Source organism: Myotis myotis, unplaced genomic scaffold (assembly GCF_014108235.1).
Source record: "Myotis myotis isolate mMyoMyo1 unplaced genomic scaffold, mMyoMyo1.p scaffold_m19_p_1, whole genome shotgun sequence".
NCBI lineage: Eukaryota > Metazoa > Chordata > Mammalia > Chiroptera > Vespertilionidae > Myotis > Myotis myotis.
The window spans coordinates 29,831,727-29,858,583 of NW_023416313.1; the positions used below are offsets into that span (position 1 = coordinate 29,831,727).

Consider the following 26,857-nt stretch of genomic DNA (forward strand, 5'->3'; position numbering starts at 1 on the left):
CAGGCTCTTCTTGGAGATTCGCAGTACCCAGTAAGCTCTCTGAAAAGTGATGCAATAAAGAAACCTGTTTCATTTAAGCATTTTTTTCAATGTATTTCAGTATGGAACTCTTTGTTTGGTGTGGGGTTTTGTTTTCTTTTGTTTGCTTACTATGTACTAACATTCTGAGAAAGAGGCCTCCGGGAGCATTGCTCCAACCCATGGAGTCTGACAGGCACTAGCTGGTGGTTTAATCATAGGCCTTGATAAAGATCCTGCAACAAGTTTCCCAAGCATCTCTTGGTTGACTAAACATCGAGTGAGAAGTCTCAAACTTTACTTCTCTCTTCTACTGACTTTGAGGGAAGGGCTGTTCTCTGAGTACTGAGGGCCCAGCCAGTGCCCAGCTCAGGGTTACTATGTTTGAGATGCATGAGGAAATGTGGGCAGCTCATTTAGGAACAGCCCCCAGGTTATGAGAGCCTATGAACTCCATCAGGCTGCAACAAGATTCAAATTTTGCTAAGTCAGGTACCACAGGACAGCAGATGTACAAGTATTTAGATAGAAATTTAAGAATGGTTTGTAACAGCAGATAACGTGGACCTTTAAAACCCATTGTGAGCCTGGCAACCTTAAGGTGAGTATCATTCAAGAAAGAAAAGGAACATTGCATTACTTGGGTTTCTGTTGTGCTGGTCTCATCCCACCCACTGCCTCCTTTACTTTATACAGCCACCCTCTGAGGTAGGCATTATTCTGACCATGATTCAGAAGCTCAGAGGGTGAAACAAGCTGCCTGAGGCCACTAGCTAGTATGCAGTGGATCTAGGACCTGATCCCAAACCCATAGGATTTCCAACCTGTACTCTCTTCTTACTAAGCCTATGCTAGTTCTCACCAAACTCCTAAGCATAGAGTACATGCCACTGTCAGGATGCTTTGCCAGCCGACTGCGTCTAGGACTCCCCTAGAGTACAATGGCATTTTTGTGAACTTGATTTGAAGTTCCTCATTTGACTCATCTGAAAAATTCCTAAGGCAGTTGATTGTATGTTACTGGATTATAAACAGATTTCTACTACAACATTCTTTGCTAGAACTAGCACTCCTAAATAAGTGTGAGGAGGACTGTGTTAAACAAAGTGGAGTATTTTTTTCAGTAACAACTTGTTAGAGCCAATTTGTACAAAGAGTTTTTAAGAGGAGGGCGCAGAGTAGAGTTGCCATATAATTGTGATGATCTGAAATCTCTTGTCGGAACCCTCAGGAATGCCTTGTGGAATGTTATTAGGAAATAACATGTATATTAAATATTTTTTTAGAAGAGTAAAGTTTACTGTGTCATGATTCATATGTTCTGGTTATAAAAGCTACTTCGCATTTAGATTTAAAACTCTCATTTTTAGACATTTGTTATAATAACACTTTGTCTTATTGGATCTCCAGGAAACAGATGTGGTGCCAGACACCAGGCTTTTGGACAAATTTAGTCAGCTTACACCTCAGCTCTTTGGCCCAGTGGATGAGACTATCCCAGATCCACGACAGGAGAGTCTGTACATCATTGACTTCTTTATTGCTTTGGCAATTTGCAACACAGTAGTGGTTTCTGCTCCTAACCAACCACGACAAAAGGTAAGGTCTCTAATGCAAACAAAGGTCACCTTCCAGAAGAGAACTTTGGATTTAAATGTACCTGTACTGGTCTTGTTATGTGGATAATAATAATAATAATAATAGCCGCTAATAATACCATCTTAACATTTATACAGCAGTTAATCAGTGCTCTGCACTTACAATGTTCTAAGTGATTTTAGGTGCTATTACTCCACTGTAATTTTCTGTCTTACAGTTGAGGTTAAGTAACTTGCCCAGTCACAGGATGGTTTTGTGGGGAAGGTGGGATTTGAACCCAAAAAGTGTGGCCCAGGGCTACTATATATTTTGCTTCTAGGAGGGTAGCTGAAAAAAGCGATTCTCGTGGAATGTGGCTCTGTTCATTTTGCTTTAGTTTTTTGTTGTTTTTTCACCAAATTGAAGCTTTTTTTGAGGCTTCAGAGACTCTCATCATAGTATACACTGTATCAAACAAGATACAAAGTATTAGATTTATTATCATGTTTCATGAGAATGTACCTTTTTCATGTACCAGTTGAGTTAGCTTTAAATCAATCTATCTGAAATCCAGTACATCTATAATACACCAAGGTTCTGCAGTTCCCACAAAAGCTGGATTTCTAAAGTCTACTTGTAGCTTAGAATTCATGGAAAATGCATTTTCAGTTAAAAAGAAAAACTCATTTTAGAGACTGGTGATTCACCACTTGCTGTGCTGGCTTCCTTGTGTATCACTATCTCCCCTTTTGCACACATCCACTTAAAATTCAATTTGCAGCACAACCCAATTAAATTTTAATTTTCCATCAGATCATTTTCTTTTGGCAACTTCAGAGGTGGTCAAGTTTAACATAAAAATAATTTACTTCCAATTAAGCTTTCGTTTGCTCAGACACTCTATTTTTATAAGATTTCAACTAGAAAGTTGCCCTTTGAAAAGTGATTATGTAATTAGAGAATAAATTGTGGAGTGTTCTGTTTTCTCCCAACATGATACTTTATATACATCTATTTCCAAAGCAGACATCTTTTAGTGTTTTCTGCTTAAGAAATATTGATACCTTATCTCCAAAGAATATAATATTCTATGGCTGAAAATAAAATATAGGTATATAGGAGCCTAAGTTTCATGATATTTCAAGGTAGTGATAGGAAGGCAGTAAAAAAGGAGCTAATCAGAATTCTTGTGGAATACAGAAACCCCATATGTGATCGAAAAATTGACCATCATGAGTCCCTCAAACTATCATAAAACTAATAATCTTTAGAAGAAAACTTTTTAATTCCTTGGGCATTTCTGAAGGAGAAAATTTTAGGAACCAATTAATCGCTCTTCACGATTGAATATGCTACTAGTATTATTGAATACTTAATTTGCTTACAAGTTTTAAATTGTTATTGCTAGGATGCATACAATAAAGATTATGGGTTTTTCTATCTTTTAAATTAGCTCATTAGGAAAAATTGCTAATAAGTACACACACTGCTGGCAATATTAGCATTTTATGTCTTTTGCTTTTTGTCAGATTTCATCCTGAATGGTTGTAGAAGTTCATAATGCCATCAACTTTAGCACATCTTTTTCAGCATGGCTCTCTTTATTTTTACTGATGTTCTCTGTGGCAGTTGTAAGCATGAGGCCAGTTGCTATCTATTTAAGGGAGTGGTAACTCTTTGTATCTCATTTCCCCACCCCCAGTTTGACTTCAGAGTTGTCTTTTGACTGCATTATTGAGACCTTCCCAAATTCCTTCCTAGATCCGACTCTCTTCACTAAGTGGAATGCCCATTAAGTCTTTGGAAGAGATTAAAAACCTTTTCCAGAGACTGTCTGTCCGAAGATCAAGTTCACCATCTCTCGCCAGTGGGAAGGAGCCATCTCCTGGGGCCCCGAATGCCTTCGTGAGCAGGCTCTCCCTCTTCAGCCGGGTGAAACCGGCCTCGCCTGCGGAAGGAGAGGTCTCCCAGACAGCCGGGAGCCCGCAGGGCCCCGGGAGCTCCGCTTGCCCTCCAGAAAGAGAGAAACAAAACGGTGATGCAGGCATCGCCAACGGCAAGGTGGACGCCTTCCCTGGACAGCCCTTGACCTCCAGTCTGTGTTATGAGGCGGAGAGCCCAGATGAGGCGGCCTTGGTGTATGCCGCCAGGGCTTACCAATGCACTTTGCAGTCCCGGACACCAGAGCAGGTCATGGTGGACTTCGCTGCTCTGGGACCATTAACATTTCAACTCCTACACATCCTGCCCTTCGACTCAGTAAGAAAAAGAATGTCCGTTGTGGTCCGGCACCCCCTTTCCCACCAAGTTGTGGTGTATACGAAGGGTGCTGATTCTGTAATCATGGAATTGCTGTCCGTGGCTTCCCCAGGTGGGTTCATACAGGACTGAGGGTGGTGAGATGAAGGGCTCAGAGATGAAAAGGCCACTCTCAGTGGTTGATGAAAACAAACAGGCAGACATGTGGGGATCAGTCATACTTGGCAAAGTAGGGAAGGCTCAGTAGGATTGGGTGAGAAAGCATCTAAGTTTGGGGGCTACCCAGACCTGGGTTCAAATGTGGCCGCTGTCATTAGCTATGTCTTGATAAGTTACCTGACTTCTGTATCTGAGTCTTCAGTAAATGGGGATTATAGTACCTTCTTTATAGGCTCCTCAGAGGTTTGACGTTGTACTCCATACCATATATGTACAGCCTTTTCCCAGTGCGAGCAAACTGTAAATGCCTGATGAGGGACTGATAGCATTGTTATAGTTATTGTCACTGTTGTTATTGACGGTGTGGGAACAGGGTTGGTATTCAGTTCTTGGTACTTTCCTCTCCCCAGGGAGAATGGGGACAACGGGAGGATGAATTGTGGGGTTCCCTTTTATAAATGTACAGAACTGCAAGGCCTTTTGTTTGTTGTAGGTTAAGCTATCATTTTAAAAAGTATGTAATTGGGCCGCCTGATGGGAACCCTTGTGTTTTGCTAATTATTTCAGATGGAGCAAGTCTGGCAAAACAACAGATGATAATAAGGGAAAAAACCCAGAAACACTTGGATGACTATGCCAAACGAGGCCTACGCACTTTATGTATAGCAAAGAAGGTGAGGCTGCTTAGCACACGACTCACTCTTGCCTCCCAGGTAATTTGATTTAGAGAACCTGACAGCCCTCACCAGATGGCTCAGTCGGTTGGAGCATCATCCCATGCACCAGAGGGTTGCAGGTTTGATTCCAGGTTAGGGCTCACACCTGGGTTTTGGATTCCATCCCTGGTTGGGGCGTGTACAAGGAGGCAGCCGACCAATCGTTCTCTCTCTTTCTCTCTCTTTCTCTCTCTTTCTCTCTCTTTCTCTCTTTCTCTCTCTCTCTCTCTCTCTCTCTCTCTCTCTCTCTCTCTCTCTCTCTCTCTCTCCCCTCCCCTCCCCTCCCCTCCCTCTCTCTCTCTCCCCAGCTTCCTGTCTTTCTAAAAATCAATAAAAACATCTCCTCAGATGAGGATTAAACAAAAGAGAGAGAGCTGACATCCACTGGGCTACATTTGTATCAGGGGCAGGATCATTTCATGGAAAAGGCAGAGGGTCCCTTTTGATCTTGAACTCTCCATTCTTACACCTATGTGTGACTAGATAGAAAGTGCCTCACCCCCTCCACTCCAGCTGCTTTATAAGAACTTAAATGTAGATTTCTCCCTCGCAGCGGTTCTCAACCTGTGGGCCGCGACCATCGGAAAACACATATAGCATATCAGATATTTACATTACGATTCATAACAGTAGCAAAATTACAGTTATGAAGTAGCAACGAAAATAATTTTATGGTTGGCGGTCACCACAACATGAGGAACTGTATTAAAGGGTCGCGGCATTAGGAAGGTTGAGAACCACCTGAAGATGAAGGAATATGCATCATTCATTCCTTCTCAAGGAATTCCTCTTAATTTTTATTTGGAACATGACTTTCTTGCTTTACCAGCATGGTCTGTTCTCTTTATGTTTACAAATAACTAACCCCATAAACCAACCATCAAAAGACCTCAGAGTTGCTGCTGACTTCATACTACCTCAAGCTACTACTACACCATTGGAATCATCTGAACTTAAATAAGTGGAGACTTCTCCCAAGTGCATACTCTCTGGTTTAACTGAATAGATTAATCCAGTTTCCTCATGTATGGTCCAGAGATACTGAGCTATAGTATAGCTCCATTCATCGCCAGCGTTACACTAGGCTGATCATAGAATTCGGGAAGCGTCTGATGAGGGTATGGGCCCGGTACAAGTATGCCCAGAGAGGAATACCTAAAATAAGTCGATGGCTTGCTATTTCTCCAGGCATCGGTCCTGGCAAGATTGTCACATGACTGCCTTATAACTTGTTTCTTCCCCCCATAGGTCATGAGTGACACTGAATATGAAGAGTGGCTGAGGAATCATTTTTTAGCTGAAACCAGCATTGACAACAGGGAAGAATTACTGCTTGAATCTGCCATGAGGTTGGAGAACAAACTGACTTTACTTGGTAGGGAGATTATGTTGTATTTTCTGAATGCAGGAGTTTGGAATACAGTTGACATTTCTAAGTTATTCACCAGTGCCCCCCCGCCACCCCCCCCCCACACACACACACACTTTGATCTAATAGATATATGTGGTTCTGCCCACCCTATGCCGTCTCATATCTACCCAGCTTCCAATCCCTTCTATTCCGTCCCCCACTGCAGTGAAATAGACTTTATTTGTGGTCGAATTGGGGTGGTCTTTCTTAAGGAGGTCATTTAAAAACCCAACTCGGAAAATAGAGCACAAATCATGTAAACATCCTGGTTCCAGGGAAGAAAGCTGAAGTGTCTTGCCAGGCACTGGATACCTTACTTAATAAGTGCTGTCTTTTTGAATCTGCACAACAAATCTTCATTTTATTTAGAAGGAACTTGGAGCACAGAGCAGTCAGTGATGTGTCCAAAGCCACATGCTCATAACTGACAAAGCTAGGGAGACGCTCTGGCCCACCTGGCTCTAGGGCCCATGTTCTTTATTCTGTACCTGCAGCTGGGCTAATGAAATGTATTTCTCTGACTTCCTGATTTCCACCAAAGGTTGCACACTGACACCCCTTGTGTCAGCTTGAACTGTATCCTGAAATCTTCCGGAGCACTTTAAAAAATGCTGGTGTCTGGGATTCTAATTCAATTGCTCTGATGTGTGGCCTGGACATTTGAATTTTTAAAAGCTCCCCAAGTAATTCTAAGAGGGGACAAGGTTGGAAACCACTGCCTTAGACCTAGAGATCTGGTTTCCAATATAACCACTAACATCCCAAGGGACCAACCTCTGGGCCCCATTCCTCTGGTTCAGAGAAAAACAATGCTCTCTCTTAGCCTCTGGCCAATAGGATAATGATGCCCACTGCTAAGTCCTTTCTCAGTGACACAGTGAGTACTCTGGGTTGACATTTCCTCATCTGAAATTCCAAACTCTAAGATACTCTGTGGGCCAGAACTCACTGGGCAGCAAAATCAGGCCTGATTTGATAAGAGTGTTTATAAGTCTTTATTATCCTAATTAGTGTGACCATGTGTATGTTATGCTGCAGAAATATTAATATGCTAGATGACCATATATTACAAAATATATATCCACCATATTATCTTTTTAAAATCTGCAAAATTTTTTAATTCTAATACTTATCTGGCCATATTTCAGAAAAGGGAACTGTGGACTTACACTAGGAAAGAGCATTGAAAATAGGTGTTATGCCTTATTGACAAGAGCATTCTTTAAAATTCTGCTCTTACCCTTGGGAGTATCATCCTGTATAATAAAATGCTAATATGCAAATCGACTGAATGGCAGAATGACTGGTTGCAGACACTCAATGCAGCTGCCCCCTGATGGTCAGTGCACTCCCACAGGGGGAGTGCTGCTCAGCCAGAAGCTGGGCTCACGGCTGGCAAGCACAGCAGCAGTGGTAGGAACCTCTTCTGCCTCCGTGGTAGCGCTAAGGATGTCCAACCGACAGTTTAGACCCACTCCCCATGGGCTTAAGCCATCAGTTGGACATCCCCTGAGTGCTCCCAGACTGCGAGAGGGCGCAGGCCGGGCTGAGGGACCCCCTTCCCCCCCACCCCCCTACCCAGTGTATGAATTTCGTGCACCGGGCCTTTAGTAGAATTATAAAATTATAGAGTAAGGTTACATAAGTAACTAAGCAATGCCCCCTCAACTTATAGAAAAGAAAGCTAGCCAGAGAGAGAATAAGTAAGTTTGATAAACTTATTGATTCTTAAGGCTTCCTTCTGAAAATGTTACTTTGTATGTGATTTTGGTCTGGGTCTTCACATTTCCTTTGGATCCCTGGAAGTTATTAGAGAAAGATTGGGTTGACTTATAGATAGGGCTCAGTTATAGCCTCGGTGAGCTCCAGCTGGCTGAGTTTCTTGCAAGCCCTGTTGCACTTGGTGAATTTGTAGGTGCCACTGGCATTGAAGACCGTCTGCAGGAGGGAGTCCCCGAGTCTATAGATGCCCTTCACAAAGCCGGCATCAAGATCTGGATGCTGACAGGGGACAAGCAGGAGACAGCTGTCAACATCGCCTACGCATGCAAACTGCTGGAGCCAGATGACAAGCTCTTTATCCTCAATACCCAGAGTAAAGTATGAATCATGAGATTTAAACCGGTCTTTTTTCAAAGCCAGTGGAGCATTTGTGATTTGATGAATGTGAGGAGGAAGAAAAACCGATAACCATTAGCTCCTTGATAATTGTTTATTCTATGCAGCAGCCTAGCTTGTGCATGGGTCGGGGGGGGGGGGGGGTACCATAGTTCTTCTAAAGGCTTGGTGAGATGTCAGAATGGTTCAGAGGAGCCATTGCTGAGTAAAGGTATGAAAAGGAAGTTTCTTTTTTATTCCCCCCTCTCCCTTCTCTTATTGGGTGGCTTACCAGGGATTTGACAAGATTAGCCCATAATGACAGAATATAGCAAGCTCTAGGACAGGAATCTACCTCCCTTTCAAGTTGAGAGGAAGTGATGATTTCTATTGGAATCTGGTTAATAAATTCATATTTTCATAGTAATTATAAAAATAGACTCTCAGGGTAAGCATGCCCTCTGGTGGTAATTCTTGTACAGTGCTACTGAGAATTCCAAAAGTTTGAAGAACTCTTTAAGCAGGGATAAAGGGGATTTTTTTTGTAAGGAAAAGGAACTTAGAGGTTTGGACCCAACTGTTTTTTCTAACACCTCCCTTCCCACCTAATCTCTAACACAAATGTTCTAATCAGTAAACAATTGTTTTATTTTTTTCAGAAAGTTCCTAGCATAGTGATATTCTGTTTCTGCATATTGTGTAATTCGCTTGGAAAACCTTCCTCATTCCTTCCTCCGTAGTCAGACTGAATCACTGACATCCAATCCATTCTGTCAAGGCAGCCTGACTTTAAGACCCCGGAGCTTCTCACCTGGTCACATCTAGGACTCGGTCACCGGCTGCCATGTTTGGTTAGCCATGTTTCTATGATCAGGCCTCAGTCCATACCCAACGAGACTGTACACTTAGAGGAAATAAAATTTTCCATAGTCAACACAAAGTAGGTTCTCTTCGGCAGTTGGTAGTGGCCCAGGGACCCTAACCACAATCACCAGCCAGCTCCCAGTGTCAGCCAGAGGCTGAGCACAAGAAATGCTTAGTCATTGTAATCACTAAATTGGACGTGCTCTAAGGCTGATAAGATCCAGGTTCAAATACTTGTCCTGCCAGTGACCAGGTATGTGACCTTGGGGAGTTACCTTCCTGAGCCTTTTTCCTTGCCTGTAAAGTGAGTGCAATGCCTATTTCATAAGGTTGATGTAGACTTTAAATGAGAAAATGTAAATTGTTTAATATTTTGCCTGGCAGAGGCAAGGGGTTCAGTGAATCTTAAAAAGGGAAAATAATCAATTTTCGGTGTTTAATTTTGGCATTTTATGAGCAGTAAAATTTTTAGGATTTTGACATTTATTTGTAAATACACAATTTATGGTAAAAGCATTTACATTACCAATCCAAGAAATCTTCACAGTGTATCAGCTGTGGAGTGTTCTAAGTTCAAAAGATTATTTTATTTTATTTTTTGCTATCGAAAAGCACAGGGAGAATAACTAAACAGAACACAGTAAACTTAATTAGTTTTATGATGATTCAAGTCCATGCATATAAAATGCCAGACACATCATAGGGGCTCAATCACTGGTATTATTTCCTCTTTTCCCCACTCTACACCCCTCTGGAGATGCTAGGAGTTAAAGGAATTGAAGATCATGGAGCCCCATTTGTCATTCAGGGGAGGAATTGCTTCTGTGACATTCTAAATAAGCCCCTGGCAACTAATGGAATGTCTGCTCATTCTACAGTGCAGTACTCAATGTTAAAAATCCCATCAACTTTTGGTCCTAACTTTGTAAATTGGATTATAGTAAATGTAGCCACTTACAAACTGTACAAAGTTCCCATTCTCATAAAAGTTTTTTTTGCTTTTATGTTTTAATTATTTCCTAGATTTTTACTGTACTGTGATATTTAAAGGCCTTTCAGGGTTCATCATTTAGTTTTTTAAGTTTTAGTTTTATAATTTTATTTTAAATATTCTCCTGAGATAACAGCTTATTATTTTCTTATTTATTAGTCTATAAAAGGCTTTTTCATACATAATTTCATTGATATTTATAACAAGTAGAGCAGATAAAATTACAGTATTCCTGTTTTATAGCTTGAAATTTGAAAAGGTTCTGATGATTTGCCTAAGTACCTATAGCTGATTACTTGCAAGTATGCTTTCTATAGTATATTACATATTACATAATCTGTATTAACCTGTCTATATATATATATACATATATATATAAATATATTTACATACAGTTGATTCTCATTATTCATTGAGTTAAGTTATATAAAGTTGTCAAAAATACTGAGTTAGCAACTAGTAATCCATTACCCCTAAGGGAAATACAGGATTAGGTTCCTAGGACCCTCTGGTCACAACTTTTTTGTCAACCAATCAATATATAACCTTGTTTCACATGTGTTTCTGTTTAAAAACACCTTATTATACACACCCATACACACATACATGCACACATGTTTGATTCATTAACACTAAACAGCACTATGACTCATGCCTGAATAAACCTTATCTGACACGCATATTTTCTCCATGAGGCACCTCATAGCTTTCTCTTGCATAGGAACACTAGACAGCACTTCAGCACTATACTTGAGGAACATTTTAAACCGTGAAATCACCGACAAAAAGCACCCAAAATGCAAAAAAAAAAAAAAAAAATGTCACCTAACATAATGAAAAGGACACTTGTTTACAGTGTGGGAGCTGACATAGTAAGAAGGCAGAGTGTCACCTTGCTCAGCTTTCACTGGACAGGTGCACAACTCAACTCATTTATTGTCATTCTGTCCATGGCCACAAATGGCTGCAACAGCAGCATGAGTATTCAATGTAGGATCTCATACAAATTTCAGCAAATAGGTGAATCGCTAATCCCACAAATAATGAAGATCAACTACATGTATGTGTGAAAAAGCACAGTTAAGTTATAAACTAAACACATACATATGCAAATAAAAGGATAATACCATCTGTGTAATCAATCTAGAATCATAAAACTACAGAAAATTTACGTCCGTATTTTGGAGGGCATCCACTCAGGCTGCATTCTGTACACTGTGAGCCTATGAAGGCTACAAAGACTATTCATAGTATTAGGATCAGATCTGTTCCAGTGGTAAAGGTTGCCAGGTAGCTCCATTGTAAAGTGGAATCTCTCGTTTATAGTTCATGCAGTTATTAAGTCCTTGTTGTGTCCTGCCTACATAGCCGTATCTCCTTCCTCCCTACCCATCTCATGTTGTTGTGGGTTGAGAAATGCTTGATAAAACAGCATTTGAAATCAGAGTCAATGGCCTCTGAGTGAGGGGCTCTTTGATGAATTAACAATTTCAGGCTCAGCTGATAACTATAAATGCACTGCTCCTGGATTTCACTTGGTTCTCTGCTTAGCAGTCATTTGACACAATTTCTGGTTAGGTTGATTGTTAGTCTCCTTGAGTAGAATTCATTCAGTGAATATTGATTGAATGTCTAATGTGGCCCTCTGTTAGGCATTGTGAAGGCTTTAAAAGAAGAACTTCCTAACTACTGTGGGTGAGGCGAGTGGAGGGATGAGCACCAAACGTGATGAGCACCACTAAGAATGCCCCAACCAGAATATCCATTCCACGAGGGCAGGGATTTTTGTGTTCATTGGCATATCCCCAGCACCTAGAATGTTTTCTAACATACAGTAGTTCCTCTATAAATACTTAGTGAATGAATGGATGGATGGATGAATGCATTAAATAAAGAATATAAAAACAATAATTACTGATTTAAATTCTGCTGTGTCATGCCTTACACTAAGAGCTTTGTATGCATTATTTCACTTATTCCTCACAATGATGTTAGGATGTAGACAACATTTACATTTTTCAGATGACAACCTTGAGGTTACATGATTTGCCTAACGTCAAGCAGCTAGTAACTGGCAGAGTAAGACCAAAGGGCTCTTGAGATTCACTGTTTGAGAAGGTAACTTGCACAAATAAAGACATTCCATAACTATTTTTTAGCTGTAGAATTGGACATGAACTGTCATCCTTTTAACTGCTTCCCACATACACACAGAAGTCTTTGTGGAAGAGCTGTCGGGTCTTTGAAAGTACCAAGGGTTGCCATGGTGCAGCAATTACTAAAGAATGGCAGTGACAAATTTCTCTGGATGTGGCCACCAAAGAGCCCCAGGGCTAACTGTCTTCGCCTCTTGCTTCAAGGATGCCTGTGAGGTGCTGATGGGCACAATTTTGAAAGAACTTCAGAAGAAGAACCCAGTCTCTCCAGAGCAAGCATCTTTAAGTGAGGATTTACACCAGCCTTCTGCCGCCCGGGACTCAGGGCTGCGGGCTGGGCTCATTATCACTGGGAAGACCCTGGAGTTCGCCCTGCAGGAGAGCCTGCAGAGGCAGTTCCTGGAGCTGACTGCTTGCTGTCAAGCTGTGGTCTGCTGCAGAGCCACACCCCTGCAGAAAAGCGAGGTGGTGAAATTGGTGCGCAACCATCTCCGGGTGATGACCCTGGCCATTGGTGAGTGGGGATGGAACCTCGCCTTGTGCTTCTCACTTTCCTGCCACCCCAAGGCTGATCCTTCTGCCTGTCCTTCCTTCTGTATACCTGTTTACCTTTCTGGCTGGCTGTGCTTTCCCTCCCCTTTTTCTTCCTTCTTTCTTTCCATTCCCCCACTCCTTTCCCCTTTCTCTCCATCACCTATTTGACCACCTGCTGCTATGAACCAGGTGGTAGGAATGTAACAGTATAGTAGTCAAGACTTTAGGTTACATGTTATAACCCCAAATCAACTGGATTAAGAAGGGTAATGTATTGAATCATAGAACTGAAAAATCTAGTTCTACCTTAGGAAAGTTTAATTCAGGGACATGAACAATTCCTTTATCTATTCACAAATATTTATTGATTGCCTTTTATGTGCCATTTTTTCTTGGCAATGGAGATCATCTAAGAGTATGTACAGCTGACAAAGCACCTTTTATTAAGGAGCTTACATCTAGTAGGAGGGAATAGAGTAACCAATGAAACAAAACAAAAAAGCATAAATATATAAGATATCACAGAGTGACAAATACTATTAAAAAATAAAGCAGAGCCTGGGGATGTAGGGCATTAAGGGAGTGAGAGGGGGCTGCTATTTGAAATATGTGTTTCAGAGGTCTCACTGATAAGATTGTATGAGAGGAGAGACTTAAAGGAAATGATAAGTGAGCCATGGGAGGGAAATCTGTGGGGAGAACATTCCTGGCAGCGAAGATGATGGAAATGAAGGTCATGGACCATGCTTTGAGGCCAAAGAAAATTTGAGGGAAGGGAAGAATTTTCTGCAGGTTAGTAAAGGACCGAGAGGTGGCAGGTGGCCAGACCATGTAGGTTCTTGGAGGTCATTATAAATGTTTGGCTTTTATATGAAGTGATAGTGAGTCATTGGAGTACTTTGAGCAGGAGAAGGACATGATCTGCCTTAAGTTTAAAAGGATCGCATTGTCTCCTATGCTAAGAGTAATTGTAGTGGTGTATAGACATGAGTAAGGAGACCAGTTGAGAGGCTATTGAAATAATGAGGCAAGAGATGATGGACATGTCAGTTATATCATGTGACCTTATCTGAACCAATTACTGAAGCCAATAACAGATAATGCTAACTGTCCAAGCTTGGGTCAGTTGTCCATTCTAACTCTGGGGGTTTGGATTTGTATTAACAAGCCACATAGATTCATAGTTCCCAAGGAAAATCAGGATACTATTACCAGAAAGCAAGTGAATGGTTGGTGGGTAGTTGGGAACAATAAATATTCATTACCAACAGAAAGGCAGTAGCTCTGCTTAAGAAGCTTCCAGTGTGTTGGGGAGACCAAGAGCTCTATAGCAAGCACAATAGCATGTGATGGGTATAATAGAGATACACAGTGTGGTGGTAGAGCCCAAGGAAGGGGCATCTGATCTAAAGGGAATATGAGACGGACCTCTCAGAGGAAGTAGCATCTAAACTGAGATCAAGAGCAATTAAACCCAGCAAGGTGGGGTGGGGGCGATGAGAACAGTGTTATAAGAATAGAAAAACAGCATGTGCAGTGGCTGAAAGAAGCAGGTTATATATCTGGAAAATTGAAAGTAGAGTGGGTGACATAGAGAAAGGAGAGATCAGTCCAGAAAGGTGCCACAGCATGAAGGATTTTAAGGCAGAACTGAATTTGGAATTCATCCTGATGGTAGTTGGGTGCCACCTTTAATTTCTGCTTAACTAGCTTCCAGGCATCTTGAAGACATGGGGTAAACTTTGAAGGATGTGTCTGTTTGCTTGAGTGGTCAATATTGATTTTTCAATGTTTGCATCATTTCTTTACTCCTCATATGTTTCTCGCCTTTTCTTCTGTCCCATACAGGTGATGGTGCCAATGACGTTAGCATGATACAAGTGGCAGACATTGGAATAGGGATCTCAGGTCAGGAAGGCATGCAGGTGAGTGGATGCTGTGCACCCAAATTCTATGAACTTGACCTGCCCACCCAAGGCAGCATTCTTTGTGGTAAAATATCTGTGGTAGAATGAGCCTCTCTGGTTAGCTCAGGAGCGGGAAACAGGAAGTTTATCCATTTATTCATTGATTATTTACTGGGCATTATGGTCTTTTCCTGGGTAATTTTAGCACCATGGTTTACCTGTTTAGTTTAAAAATATAACTAACCTAGATCATAACTGTGTATACATATTATGCAATAATGTGACTTTTGCAACTGAAAAAAGACTACTAAGGGTTGGAATAAGAGAACTAAAGATCCTAAAGAGAGAGGAAAAAGAGAGAATGGGAGTGTCCCATTTGCATGCATGCACGGATGCCTATGTGTCGGATAGTGTTTTAGGCACAGAATTCAGAGAGAAGCTGACCCAAAAGACTGCTTCTGTGTATGGAGCAAATGTTGTGGGAGGAAGGTAGGACGTGAGACTTGGGTTTTCCCAAAAATTGTAAATGATGACATCTGTACAAAAGATTAGAAATTCAAGTATCTCTTTGCCTGACACATACAAAGCTCCATAAAATTATGACTCCGATTTTGATATTCTCCTCATTGAGGAGACATGAACGCACATGTAATTCATACAGTTCTTGCTAAGGGAGCTGCTTCGTAGAAAGTTCACTTGCTGAAGTTACATCATGAGTAGTGACCAAGGAGAAGTCATGTTTCATTCAACCATATCGGAAAGCTGAGTAGTAACTTCAGGCAACCAACCTGTTAAGACTTCTGTAAGGGTTTTGTTTGTTTGGAGTTGTTTGTTTATGGGTTGTTGGTTTTTTTTTTTTTTTGGTTTGGACTTTCTTTTTGTTTTGTTTTTGAGGGTTTTTTCTTTTTTGGTCTGCATGTAAGGTTTCAACCACACATTTGACTGATGAGCCTGTGGTGGTCAGGCTGCCATGCTGGGTCTGCTCTGACATGTGTGATTGCTCAGGGTGGTTCTCTCTTCATTGCCTCCGCAGGCTGTGATGGCCAGTGACTTTGCCATTTCTCAGTTTAAACATCTCAGCAAGCTCCTTCTTGTCCACGGGCACTGGTGTTATACACGACTGTCCAACATGATTCTCTATTTTTTCTACAAGAATGTGGTATGTAGCTCCAGAGAATATATCCCTTTCCCCCTCCCACCTTTCAATCCTGCTTGCTTACGGGATGAAAAGGAAGTGCCCTGTACGAAGCTCACTTCATTTATTGATGTGTTGGGGGCAGCCAGGAACACCCCTCCTGTCTTAACAGAAATAATCTGGAATGTGCTATGTTTCAGCTGCTGACAGCCAATTGCTAGGTTTGTCCACCCGCTAGCATATTCTATTCCCTGTGCATTTAAATTCAGTTAAGGCCTGTCTGGTTCATTTAAAATCCAATTTTTGACCTTCCCTATAAAGGTTGCGACAAGCAGGATGATGAAATGTTTAATACTACTTGTCAGTAGCGAATGAACAGGTTTGCTTCCATTTTACAGGAGCTACTGTCCCCAAATTGATGTTCCTTGTGTTACATTGAGGATGCAGATGAAAACCCAGTATGATGCCTTATGCCATAGCTGGCAGGCATTTACAATGTGAGAATTCTCTAGCAGGCCTCTAAAATGTTCCTGGGCCATCATGGACTTAGTTTATTTGAGACAAAATGTGGGAGGAAACAATGCAGAGCATATGCCCCTAGCCTCCAGGATGGCTGACTGTCCTGCTGTGCCTGGAAATGTCCCAGTTTGGGTAGCGAAAGTCCCATCTCCTGGAAAATGCCTCAGTCCTAAGCAAACTGGATGGTTGGCCAGCCTGTTGGCACTGTTCCATTTCATCACTAAAAAATGATTGTGAACCCGAAAAGCAAGAGAATGAACATGGGTTGTGTGCCAGGTACGTACCAGGCATGGGACTGGGTTCTCTTCATCCAGAGCCAAAATATCTCAAGTTGAATACTGGCTCTGCCACTTATTAGCCAGGTAACTCTGGGCAAGTTCCTCAGTCCCTCCGTGCCTCAGTTTCCTCATCTGTAAGATGGGGACAAGAATAATTCCCAAGTGGTTATGATGATTAAGTGAATTCTCTGTAAAGCTCTTAGAACTATGCCAGCACCACACAGTATGTGGTGTGTGTGTTTGAATTTAATAAAACATTTGCTCCCTCCCCTCCCCCACCCCAATAATAGCTGCATGGTAAGATGTGGTCTTCCTTTTGTAAGTAAGGAAACTGCACTGAGGTTGCAATCAGAGGTGGGAATGGTGGCGTGTGGATGTGTAGTCCCACTTGCATTGCTGTTTCTAAGATGCGAATGTTCCTCTTTGTGTTCCTAGGCCTATGTGAACCTCCTTTTCTGGTACCAGTTCTTTTGTGGGTTTTCAGGAACATCCATGACTGACTATTGGGTTTTGATCTTCTTCAACCTCCTTTTCACATCTGCCCCTCCCGTCATCTATGGTGTTTTGGAGAAAGACGTGTCTGCAGAGACCCTTGTGCAGCTGCCTGAACTTTACAAGAGTGGCCAGGAATCAGAGGTAGGTGCTAAAGCCAAGACGCTTAGAACAATGCACATCCGTTGTCAAAGTTGGCGTTTTTCAGGCAGCCCAGCTCCAATATTGTGGTACATGCAGAACTATTCAAAACTATTCAAATCAGCTGGTTATTTCAGATTTCTGCTAACAGCAAATATTAAATTATTCACTTCAGAGGTGAACAGAGGTAAAATTATGAAAGACCTTAAGTACTTAGAAGAGAGCAAATCCAGTGTTTAGACCTTATAGCTAATAATATGTAGTATTTACTAAACTCCACTCTGCCCTTTATTGTGCAAACCACTAAACATCCCTGTCTCATTTATCTCAGAAAACACTCTAAGAGAGAACCTGGTGTTGTTCCCATTCTGAGATGAAGAATCTGAACCTCAATGGGGTTAAGTAATTTTTCCAAAAATGTCACAGTTACAAAATGGCAGAGCCAGTGCGAGACCCCTTCTCAATCTGGTTCCAAAGCCAAAGTTAAATCCTCCAGGTTCTACTGTCACATAAACCTGGAGAGTGATCTTACTGGCACCCTCCCCCTAAAACCATGCCCCGCCTCCACTTTATTGATGTTATGGTCCTACCGATCTACCAGTGACATGTCACTTATACCTGTCTCCCTTTCCACCCTTCCCTCACTGCCTTGCTGTCTCTTAGAATATTACAGTTGCTGATTGAGTTAGCTGTCACAACTCTTTTCTTTCTAATTCATCTTTCACAAAATTGATAACAACCAATATTAAGATAACACTTACAAGCATTTATGTCATGCCTCCTGTATACCAGGCCCTATTGTAAGTGTATAACATACATAAATCTAATCCTCAAAATGACCCTGCAAGATAGATGTTATCATTGTCCACATTGTAGGTGAGGAAAGCCAGGCACAGGGAGGCACCTTAAATATCTGCCCAAGTCCCAGGGCTAGCGTGCGGTGCAGGTGAACCCGGCTCCTGAGCCCATGGAGTCTACCGCTAATGCTTTGCTGCAGAAAGAACACCGATGCTATCTTTAGTCCTTGGGTTTCCCCCAACACAAACACCACGGTTAGTGCCAGACATGCAAAGTGCTCTCACAAGCGCACTGGCAGGATCACGGAACTGAGGTGGACCAGTAACCTAAAGACACCTGCTGAGGGAGATCAGTCTAGTCAGATACTCTAATCTTGAGAAGATGATTCTGTTAGTGAAGACTGTTTTAGTTGCAAGTGACAAAAAGCCAGCTCAAGTTGGCTTAATGAGAAAGGGAAATTAATTGTCTCATATATTGCAAAATCCAGATATAATGGTAACAGAACACTATTATTCTTAAAGCAGTTGTAAATGTCCTCATTTATAGTTATGTTATAACTCATTGGCCAATGTGGAGTCCCAGGCCTTTCCCTGTGTTTTATCACTGTGGCGAGAATGTTTTCTCATTGACTAGGCCTGGGACGTGTATCTTTCCTCATTAGGGCTGGACCACATGGTCAGGTTTGGCAAGAAGGGTTTTCTGTGGAAGGACTGGACAGACAGGACTGAGATCCACCAGATGAAATCTGTATGTTGGCCTTCTGTTGCTGTTCTTGAAATGGTGACACAGATCAGCACGTTAGAAATTATGGGTTATGTTTAGCCTGAGTTTAAATTCTGTTTCTGTGGTGTGTGAACTTTCTCGGTTATTTAACTTGCCTGCCCTTCAGTTTCTTTATAGAGATGGTGTGAGAATTAAGTAAGATAGTATGTGTACAAATTCTAGCTCTCAATATTGTTATATGTTATACCCCCAGATTAACCAGAAATTTGGGGAAACTCCATATTAAAAATGATGTGTTAATTTTCAGTAGTCCAACTTCATTGTGGCTTGAACTGCCTTTCCAGATGGGAGAGTGCTTTCATGTCCATAGGTTATGTGAAGGAGTCAACACAGAAGAAATCACACAATCAGCTTCCTGAGAAGAAATCCTTATGATCCTTCCATGTTGTCCATTCAGATCAAATAGCAACTTGGGGTTTTCCTAAATGAGTCCAATCTGACTTAAAGTTCAAAGCCAGGATGCAGGAATGTGTGGTTGATATTAATGAAGGTTGTCCTGTACCCAGGGGAGAATGAGAGGTGAGGGAGGGCCCTTCAGAATGTTTATAGCTGGTGTTTTAAAAGCCCATTTGTACAAGCTGAAGATTATAATTTGTCCTTATCCTTGGAAGAGTTGAGATTATTGTTTCCTGTTGTTGAACCCTGTTATCAATCCTTTGCACACATTGTTCTCCTGAGCTGGCCAATTGTATAATACATGATAATAGGCAGATTCCAGCATGTGGCTACTGATAAAAGGTCATTGACTTCATTGACTTGACCTTCCAGAAGAGTTGTCCTTTCCTTGAACTTGGCCTCCAAACAAATTCTGTTTTATGCTTGGGCATTTCCTGTCTCCAGTGTCATTAAATATACTCTCCAGGTTATAGAATCTCTCTCCTGAAGTCAAAGGCTTCCCTTCCAAGAAGCGGTTGTCTCTACACATCTGTCATCACCCTCACAGCCTTCCTTTCTGGCTTTAACTTCAGGTCCAGATTTTGCCTTTTGGTTTCCAGGAGATCTCATGAGTTATTTCCTTCAGCCTCCCATTTATCTTACTCTTGACCCTTCTCTCTCCACTTCCTTTAGTCCCTTTACTCACGTGAGTGTAGAGAAACTTTTTAAAAAAACTTTTTGCTCTAAATTTTTTGAGCAGCCTCTGTTTCCCCAGAAGCACCAAGTTGTATTTTAACTTATTCCCAAATTGTCTCTCTTGTCCCGTGGCATTTTGGTTGACCCTTTGACTCTGCTGTGTTCTCTCCCACCATTGGATTGTGCTTCTATGTAGATTTTATGGACACTGGGATGAAGGAAGGCAGGTCAAAGATTCCATCATTTCCGATGAGGAAATAGTAAAAGGAGGTACAGGGAACAGTAGGCTGGAAACAATGAATCTCCATTGTTTGATTTTTCAAAGGACAAAGAGATAAAAAAGGATAGATGTAAAAATTGCAAGTGTAGTCTTTTGAAGAGTGGAAGGAAGTATATGGAGAATTTGTACATTTTAAAGCTTCAGGAGACAGATATTTTCAAGGAAATTTTAGCCTCTTTTTTTGCATTTGGAAGGTAATGAAACTAAGGACATGTTAACAAAATAGAAGGCTAGCTCAGGGATCTGCTACATGTGATGCCATTTTTGTCGGTGGCCGATATCACTGATAAACTATAATGTATTACCCTTCCCACTGGGTCTGAGAGCAGCCTCAGAATCCTTCTGCACACACATTACCATTCAATCCAAGTTGGCTCTTGTGACTACTTGATCAAGTGTCTCTCCTTGATCTTTCCGTTTCTTTCTATAAGCTTCTGGTAAGAAGCACATGATAAGTTAGAGTAGTATATTACTCCAACAAATATTTGTGAAGTACTTGCTCTGTGCCAGGTACTGTTTTAAACATTTGAATAAAAGAACCAAAATCCCACTCTATAAAACTTGTATTCTGTTGAGAAGACCAGAAAACCACTGTGTAAACAAATAAGATTATTTTGTATAGTGATGAGAGACTTCTAAGGATGCCATGGTAGGAAATGATTGAGTGGGCATTACTTTTAGACTGGTCTGGAATGCCTGTCTGAGGAAGTGATATTTGAGCTAGGATATGAATAGTGAAGGACTGGTCATGTGGGAGGTCCAGGACAAAGGATTTCTGGTAGAGAAAATAGCACTGGTGAAGACTCAAAAAACAATGGATTTGATATGTTTGAGGAACAGAATGAAGTTTGTGTGGTGAGAGCATGGGAATGAGGATAAGAATTGTAGGGGTGACCCTGGAGAGCAGGGTGTGGGCAGATCATGCAGGACATTATAGGCCATGGGAAGGAGCTTAGATTGTATTGGAAATGCAGTGCAAGGTGATTGGAAGAGGTCACTTTGATTAGTTTGGAAGATGTTATGTTCTGATTTATAGTTTTTAAAAACAAATGGCTGTTATGAAAAGATTGGATTAGAGTAGGAGAGGAGGCAAAGAGGCTAGTTAGTCGGCTATCCAGTCATTTATAGATTGATGGTGAATTAGAATGAAGAGTGTAGTAGAGATAGAGAAAAGTAGATAAATTTGTAGACGTTTTTGAAACAGCATTTTCTGATCAATAGGAAATGGAAAGTTAGTATCACTCTCCCTATTTGAGGTAGCTTTATGGTTGATGCAATGACTAAAGCAACACAAGTTTAAGAGTTGCTTCAGGGATTTTTTCACCTGTGCACTTATTCAATATCACCCTATATCCTTCCACCACTATTTACAAATCCCACCTGTTTTTGAATGAACAAATGAAGGAAGAGAGGTTTCTCCCAGAGAAGCAAAAATAAGTACTAGCTTGTATTGTTCCTTAACTCTGCGTGGCCCTTATTAATCTTTCTCCCTCCCTGATATCTGTTTCATTCTCAGGCATACTTACCCCTCACCTTCTGGATCACCTTGTTGGATGCCTTTTATCAAAGCCTGGTCTGCTTCTTTGTGCCTTACTATGTGAGTCCGTGTCCACTCAGAGGGTTTGTTACTAATGAATCGATGATGTTTCTTTGTACTCTGTGGCTGGTACTAGCATATAGAATGGCTATATTAGAGCAGATTGCTCATAGAATCAAGTTGATTATTAACTGACTAAATTATACACCCCCTCCCAAAAAAAAAATTGATTTTAGATAATGGATTAAATTTGGAAAGAAGTACCTAGGTAAGTCCTCTTTGGTCTCTTTTTGGTTCTGTGCTGCTTGATAATTTTTTTCAATGATTTAAATAAAATTGAAAGTCTGGCAATATAATTGAATGAACCAAAATCGGAGAGGCAAAGCCAGAATATAAAATCTATTTTTAGTGAGTGCTGGGCTAATTCTACCAGGATGACATTAAGAGTATTAAATTTAAGCTCTTATAAACAGTCTCCCCAAAAATAAAAAATAAAAAAACCTGTTTTACAGGTAAAGAATGGAAGAAATGTGACTAAGCAAAGAATGTGTACAAATTAATTTATAAAGTTAGGCCAACATCAAGCACAGAGCAGCATGATATAGCCACTCATCCACACACCCATCCCTGGGAGAGAACAGTAGTTTGATCATGGATGGTGTTAGAATGAAAAAGATGATAGTCTCTAAGTTAACAATTTCTATTCTTTAGTTCTTTATTCAAATAAAATGGCTTGACTTTTCCCAGGTACAACATTCTGGATAAACTGCATTTCAAGAGCAATATAGATAAGGCAATCTGAAGTGTGTTCAGAAAAGAGTAACTAGAATTTTAAAAGATCAGAAAATTGTGTCATATGGGGAATAATTTAAAGCATCAAAAACATATATGTAGGAGAGGAGAGGATATTTAATTACCAGAGATATAAATTCAGGTTAGCCATAATAGCTATTTCAAAGGTTTACAGCTCTGTTAAACAGAACATATTTGATATTTCTCCACACCTTAAAGAGCCAGAAGTATCAGTAGAAGTATGAGCCAGAAGTATGTTATCAGGAAGATGGATTATGATTCAGAATAAAGAGAAATTCCAACTGAAAAGTTCACAGATTAGCCTGTCTGAGAGAGAGCCGGCCTCTCTATTCTAGAAATGTTCAAGTTTATCCTAAATGACCAGTTATTAGGAATATTGTAAAAGGGACTCAATGCTTGGCTGAGCTGTGGAATAAAGTGATGATGCTCACACCACGAGTGTGCACGACTCCCCAAGATCACCTCCTGTTGTCCACTCTTTGCAGACCTACCAGGGCTCAGACGTTGACATCTTTACGTTTGGAAACCCCCTGAACACAGCTTCTCTGTTCATCATTCTCCTTCATCTGGTCATTGAAAGCAAGAGTTTGGTGAGTGGCTTTTCTGCTTCCGGAGTAGCCCGGAACTCGCTGTGCTTGGGGAAATGTCTTCTATTACAGTGGCCCCGCGGAGCCCTTCATTCCTGGAAGACAAGTGGTAATGAGAAGAGCGATGTCTCCATGGGAGAAGGGATACACAGCTTGTTGATTGTTGATTCTTTGGTGCCCTGATGCAGCCAGGAAAGGGGAACACACCTGCCTGGTGCCCTTGGTGGTGTTCACAGTGGAGGGTTCATGGAGGGGTATCAAGGTGGAGCAACAATTATCCATGTATGGCCAGCATTCTTCAAGACCAAGCTGATGCCTTTCAACCCAAATAAAAAGAGGTGTTATGCCGTAATCCTGGTATACTGACTCTAGTTAGTAAGTGATGATTTTATGCTTTTCTCATAATACAAAATAAATGTATTTTTTCTCCATCCAGAATTCCTACCATTTGCTTAAATCTAGGTTTTTTTTGAACTTAGTTGCTGAGTTAACGGTAAAATTAAGTCTTTTCATCAAAATGGTTGCATGGTGGCTCTCTGCAGCAAAACCAAAGTGTGGGATTCAAACAAGGGGAGCTTTATTGCAAACCTTCCCTCTCAGATAAAGCACATCCGCCCACCTCAGGAGCATAAACTACCTCTGTGATTATTATGCTGCTCACTCATCTCCATGGGCATCGTCTCTGCTGTAGTCAAGCTCACTGTCATCTTGTCCTGGACAGCCTCCTTAGTCTTCCCACCTCTGCCCTTGATCTCTCTAGCCCTTCTCTACAAAACAACCAGAATCCTCCGTGGAGACATAAATGCTACCTTTTTGCCCTCCTTTGGTGGAAATCCTTCAGCGGCTTCCCAATGTACTTGTAATAAAATATAAAAGTCCTAAGATGGCCTGTGAGACTTCATGCAGTGATGCCTCTACGTCTCTCTCCAGCCTCATTTCCCCTTATTTGTGGGCTGGGTCCACACTGTCTCTCTCTTTGTTTCTCAGATACATTGAGCTCGTTACCACATCAGAGCCTCAGCATTTACCACATCTTCTGATGGGAATAGTCCTTGTTCCCCTTGGATCCCTGTTCTTCACCCAGCTCCTGAGTTATCTGAGATCTCAGCAAAAATGCTACTCCACCAAGAGCCTCTCCCTAGCCATCCAGTTTTCTCATATCATCCTCTTGTTTTATTCATAGCTGTAATACTAGTTTATAATTATTCATTGAATTATGTGATGATCTGATTGATGTTTCTCTTCTGCATTACATTATCATCTCTTTGAGGGCCCGGTTCATGTTTCCTTTTTTTACCACTGTATACCATTATTTATGACAAGACTGGCACACAGTATGTGCAAAAATATTTGAATGCGTAAATGAATGGTTATATGATTAACCCGTGTTTGGGGTCTGTTTACCATCCTGATAGTGATGTATTCCAAACAGGAAGTAGCTGAAGTGAGGTTATAGTTTAAAATGTTGCATGAGCTATTATTAGAAGTGTATATCATGATTTCTAAAGTGGGGCTGAGGATTTTTGGAATCCCTCATTTTGCTTATAACCTACTTATATGCCTCAAGTATAGTAAAAGGTTAATAAATACCAGGTGAGGAGAATAAAGGGAATTCTAGAACTAAAATATTTGACATTGTTTTATCTGTTTAAGTTCATCGTTAAGCAACTCTGTAGGTACTTTTGGTTACTGCCTAGGGCAGTGTCATAAATTCTGACATTTATGAGTGTCCTGAAGGATCTAACACAAAAAGTGAGTTCACTGGTATTGAGCCACAGCAAGCTGCTCTGGCTAAGCTGAGCAAACAGAAAAGTTATTAAAAGTATCTAGAAGAGCCCTGGTAAAACAAAACAAAACCATCCCGAGAAACCAGAGTGGCTCCGGAGATCCGGGAGCAGAAACTAGTGGGCAGGCTTGTCGGGATGGTTCTCTGCTCTGAGTTGGCCCCAGTCCTCTCTTCCTGCTCTTGCCTCATTGTGCTCCGAGTTTATTCGGTGGTGGCAGAATTATATTCCTTAGCTCCAGTCACAGGCTTTGGCCAGAGGAGGAATGCGTTGCCAAGACTGTGCATAATGCCCGTGTCCTCATAAGAGGAAGGGAAGTGAAAGCTAAGTGCCAAGGAAAACAGTGGCTTCTTTATAAAGGATGCATCGTTAAAGAATTGTCCCCATGCCAGGAAAAAACGATTTTTTAATGGTTGTTTCTCCCTGGCGTAAGAACCAAATTGTTTCTAATGCTCAGGGCCTTTTCAATGAGTCAGCCATTCTGAGACCAGGAATCGGTTTCCCTTCCCCTATTGCTCACCATGTCATTGTCACCTCCCACCTCCCTGTTGGTTTTTACCCAATTTCCCTTGACCTTAACTTCCTTGTACCAATTTATTTTCATGTGTCAGCTCCATCAAGGCACTGTCTCACTTGCCAAAGCCCATGTTAACTTCCGGGCAGTAGGCTCAATGGAAAGGAAGGCCATTTGAGAAAGAAAGAAGACATCATTGTTTTAGAGGCATGAAGAGCTTATGGATTTAGCCTATATTTTCTAAGCAGTTTTTACATTTTACACCCCCCCCCCCCCAAAAAAAAAAACACAAAAGCAGTCTTTGTGACTTTTGAAGATATCAACCATGGGAAAATACTTGGCAAGATTAAGTGTGAAGGAGAAAATTGGCTCTTGTTTTGGAAAGTATAACGATGGGAAAATAACAACGATTAATAAAGGCAGTGCTTTCCCCAAAAGCATACAGCACCAAGGTGTACACTGTGATTTAGGCAGGACTGTATGTGCATTGCACTAAACAACACTGGATGCTACATAATGCGAAGGTGTTTTCTCCTCATACTTCAGATTGCATCAAAGAGGGGCTATTCTGTTTTATCACAACAGTTCTCGCTAATTTCCTATTGTAACAAAAACAGACCAGCCTCCAGACTCAGCACTATTAATACAGGTAATGCTAATGTTATATTTAAGGTAGAAATCTGCTTATTTTTTCTAAATAAAGTTAATTAAATGAGCCATTTTTGAAAAAAAATATTTTAAAAAATAATATTGCAGGCTATACATGAATATGAAGGTAGCTAGGTTATGCTGTGATCCACAGAGATTTATTTCTTGCATATGTAACATTAACTAAGGTTCTAGACAGCTCTAGAGCAATTGTCCTGAGGGGTGGCTCCAAGACCCGGCTGAGTCTTGGAGCTCTACCTTCTGGAACTGTCCCCAATGGGAACTTCTTGGTCAAAATGGAAGGAAAGGAGACAGCATAGAAAATTGTGCACCAGCTCTTCCCTGCTTCTGACCTCAAAGTTGTGCATGTCCCTTCCACTCACATTTCAATGGTCAAAGCAAGACAGGCGGCCAGGCTTACTTTTGAGGGAATGGGAGAAGTACAATCCTTCCGAATGCTTATTTGCAGAAAAGAATGAGAATATTGGTGCACAACAGTAATAACCACCACAATGTGAATGGATAAAGTTTGCAGCTCACTGAATTAAAGTATTACCTTAATGAAGAAACAGACTAATGAGTGAGACTATATGAAAAAAAATTAATGAGAAAATCCAAACACCTCATGGTTCGTGGATAATACAGAATAAACTAGTGCCCGGCTGGTGTAGTTCAGTGACTGAGCGTCGACCTATGAACCAGGAGGTCATGGTTCGATTCCCAGTCAGGGCACATGTCCCAGTTGTGGGCTCGATCCCCAGTGTGTGGCGTGCAGAAGGCAGCCGAT

The 26,857-nt window shown here is 41.2% G+C and overlaps 1 protein-coding gene across 11 annotated transcripts in view; it reads left to right on the forward strand.

Moving 5' to 3' along the window:
• ATP10D (ATPase phospholipid transporting 10D (putative)) overlaps positions 1 to 26,857 on the forward strand; it is a 77,340-nt gene that overhangs the window by 45,098 nt on the left and 5,385 nt on the right. For 10 of the 11 annotated variants that reach the window (XR_004971614.1, XM_036332977.1, XM_036332967.1 and 7 more), the window contains 11 exons: positions 1,429 to 1,617; positions 3,358 to 3,967; positions 4,582 to 4,688; positions 5,979 to 6,105; positions 8,057 to 8,241; positions 12,454 to 12,763; positions 14,632 to 14,708; positions 15,724 to 15,849; positions 17,058 to 17,258; positions 21,704 to 21,784; positions 23,023 to 23,127. Coding sequence is in view for 10 of the 11 variants with exons in the window: in XM_036332977.1 (XP_036188870.1) it covers positions 1,429 to 1,617; positions 3,358 to 3,967; positions 4,582 to 4,688; positions 5,979 to 6,105; positions 8,057 to 8,241; positions 12,454 to 12,763; positions 14,632 to 14,708; positions 15,724 to 15,849; positions 17,058 to 17,258; positions 21,704 to 21,784; positions 23,023 to 23,127 (2,118 nt within the window). In the remaining variant the exon portion in view is untranslated. Of the gene's footprint in view, positions 1 to 1,428; positions 1,618 to 3,357; positions 3,968 to 4,581; positions 4,689 to 5,978; positions 6,106 to 8,056; positions 8,242 to 12,453; positions 12,764 to 14,631; positions 14,709 to 15,723; positions 15,850 to 17,057; positions 17,259 to 21,703; positions 21,785 to 23,022; positions 23,128 to 23,312; positions 23,500 to 26,857 lie in introns of all 11 variants that reach the window. The other variant, XM_036333034.1, reaches the window with a different exon arrangement.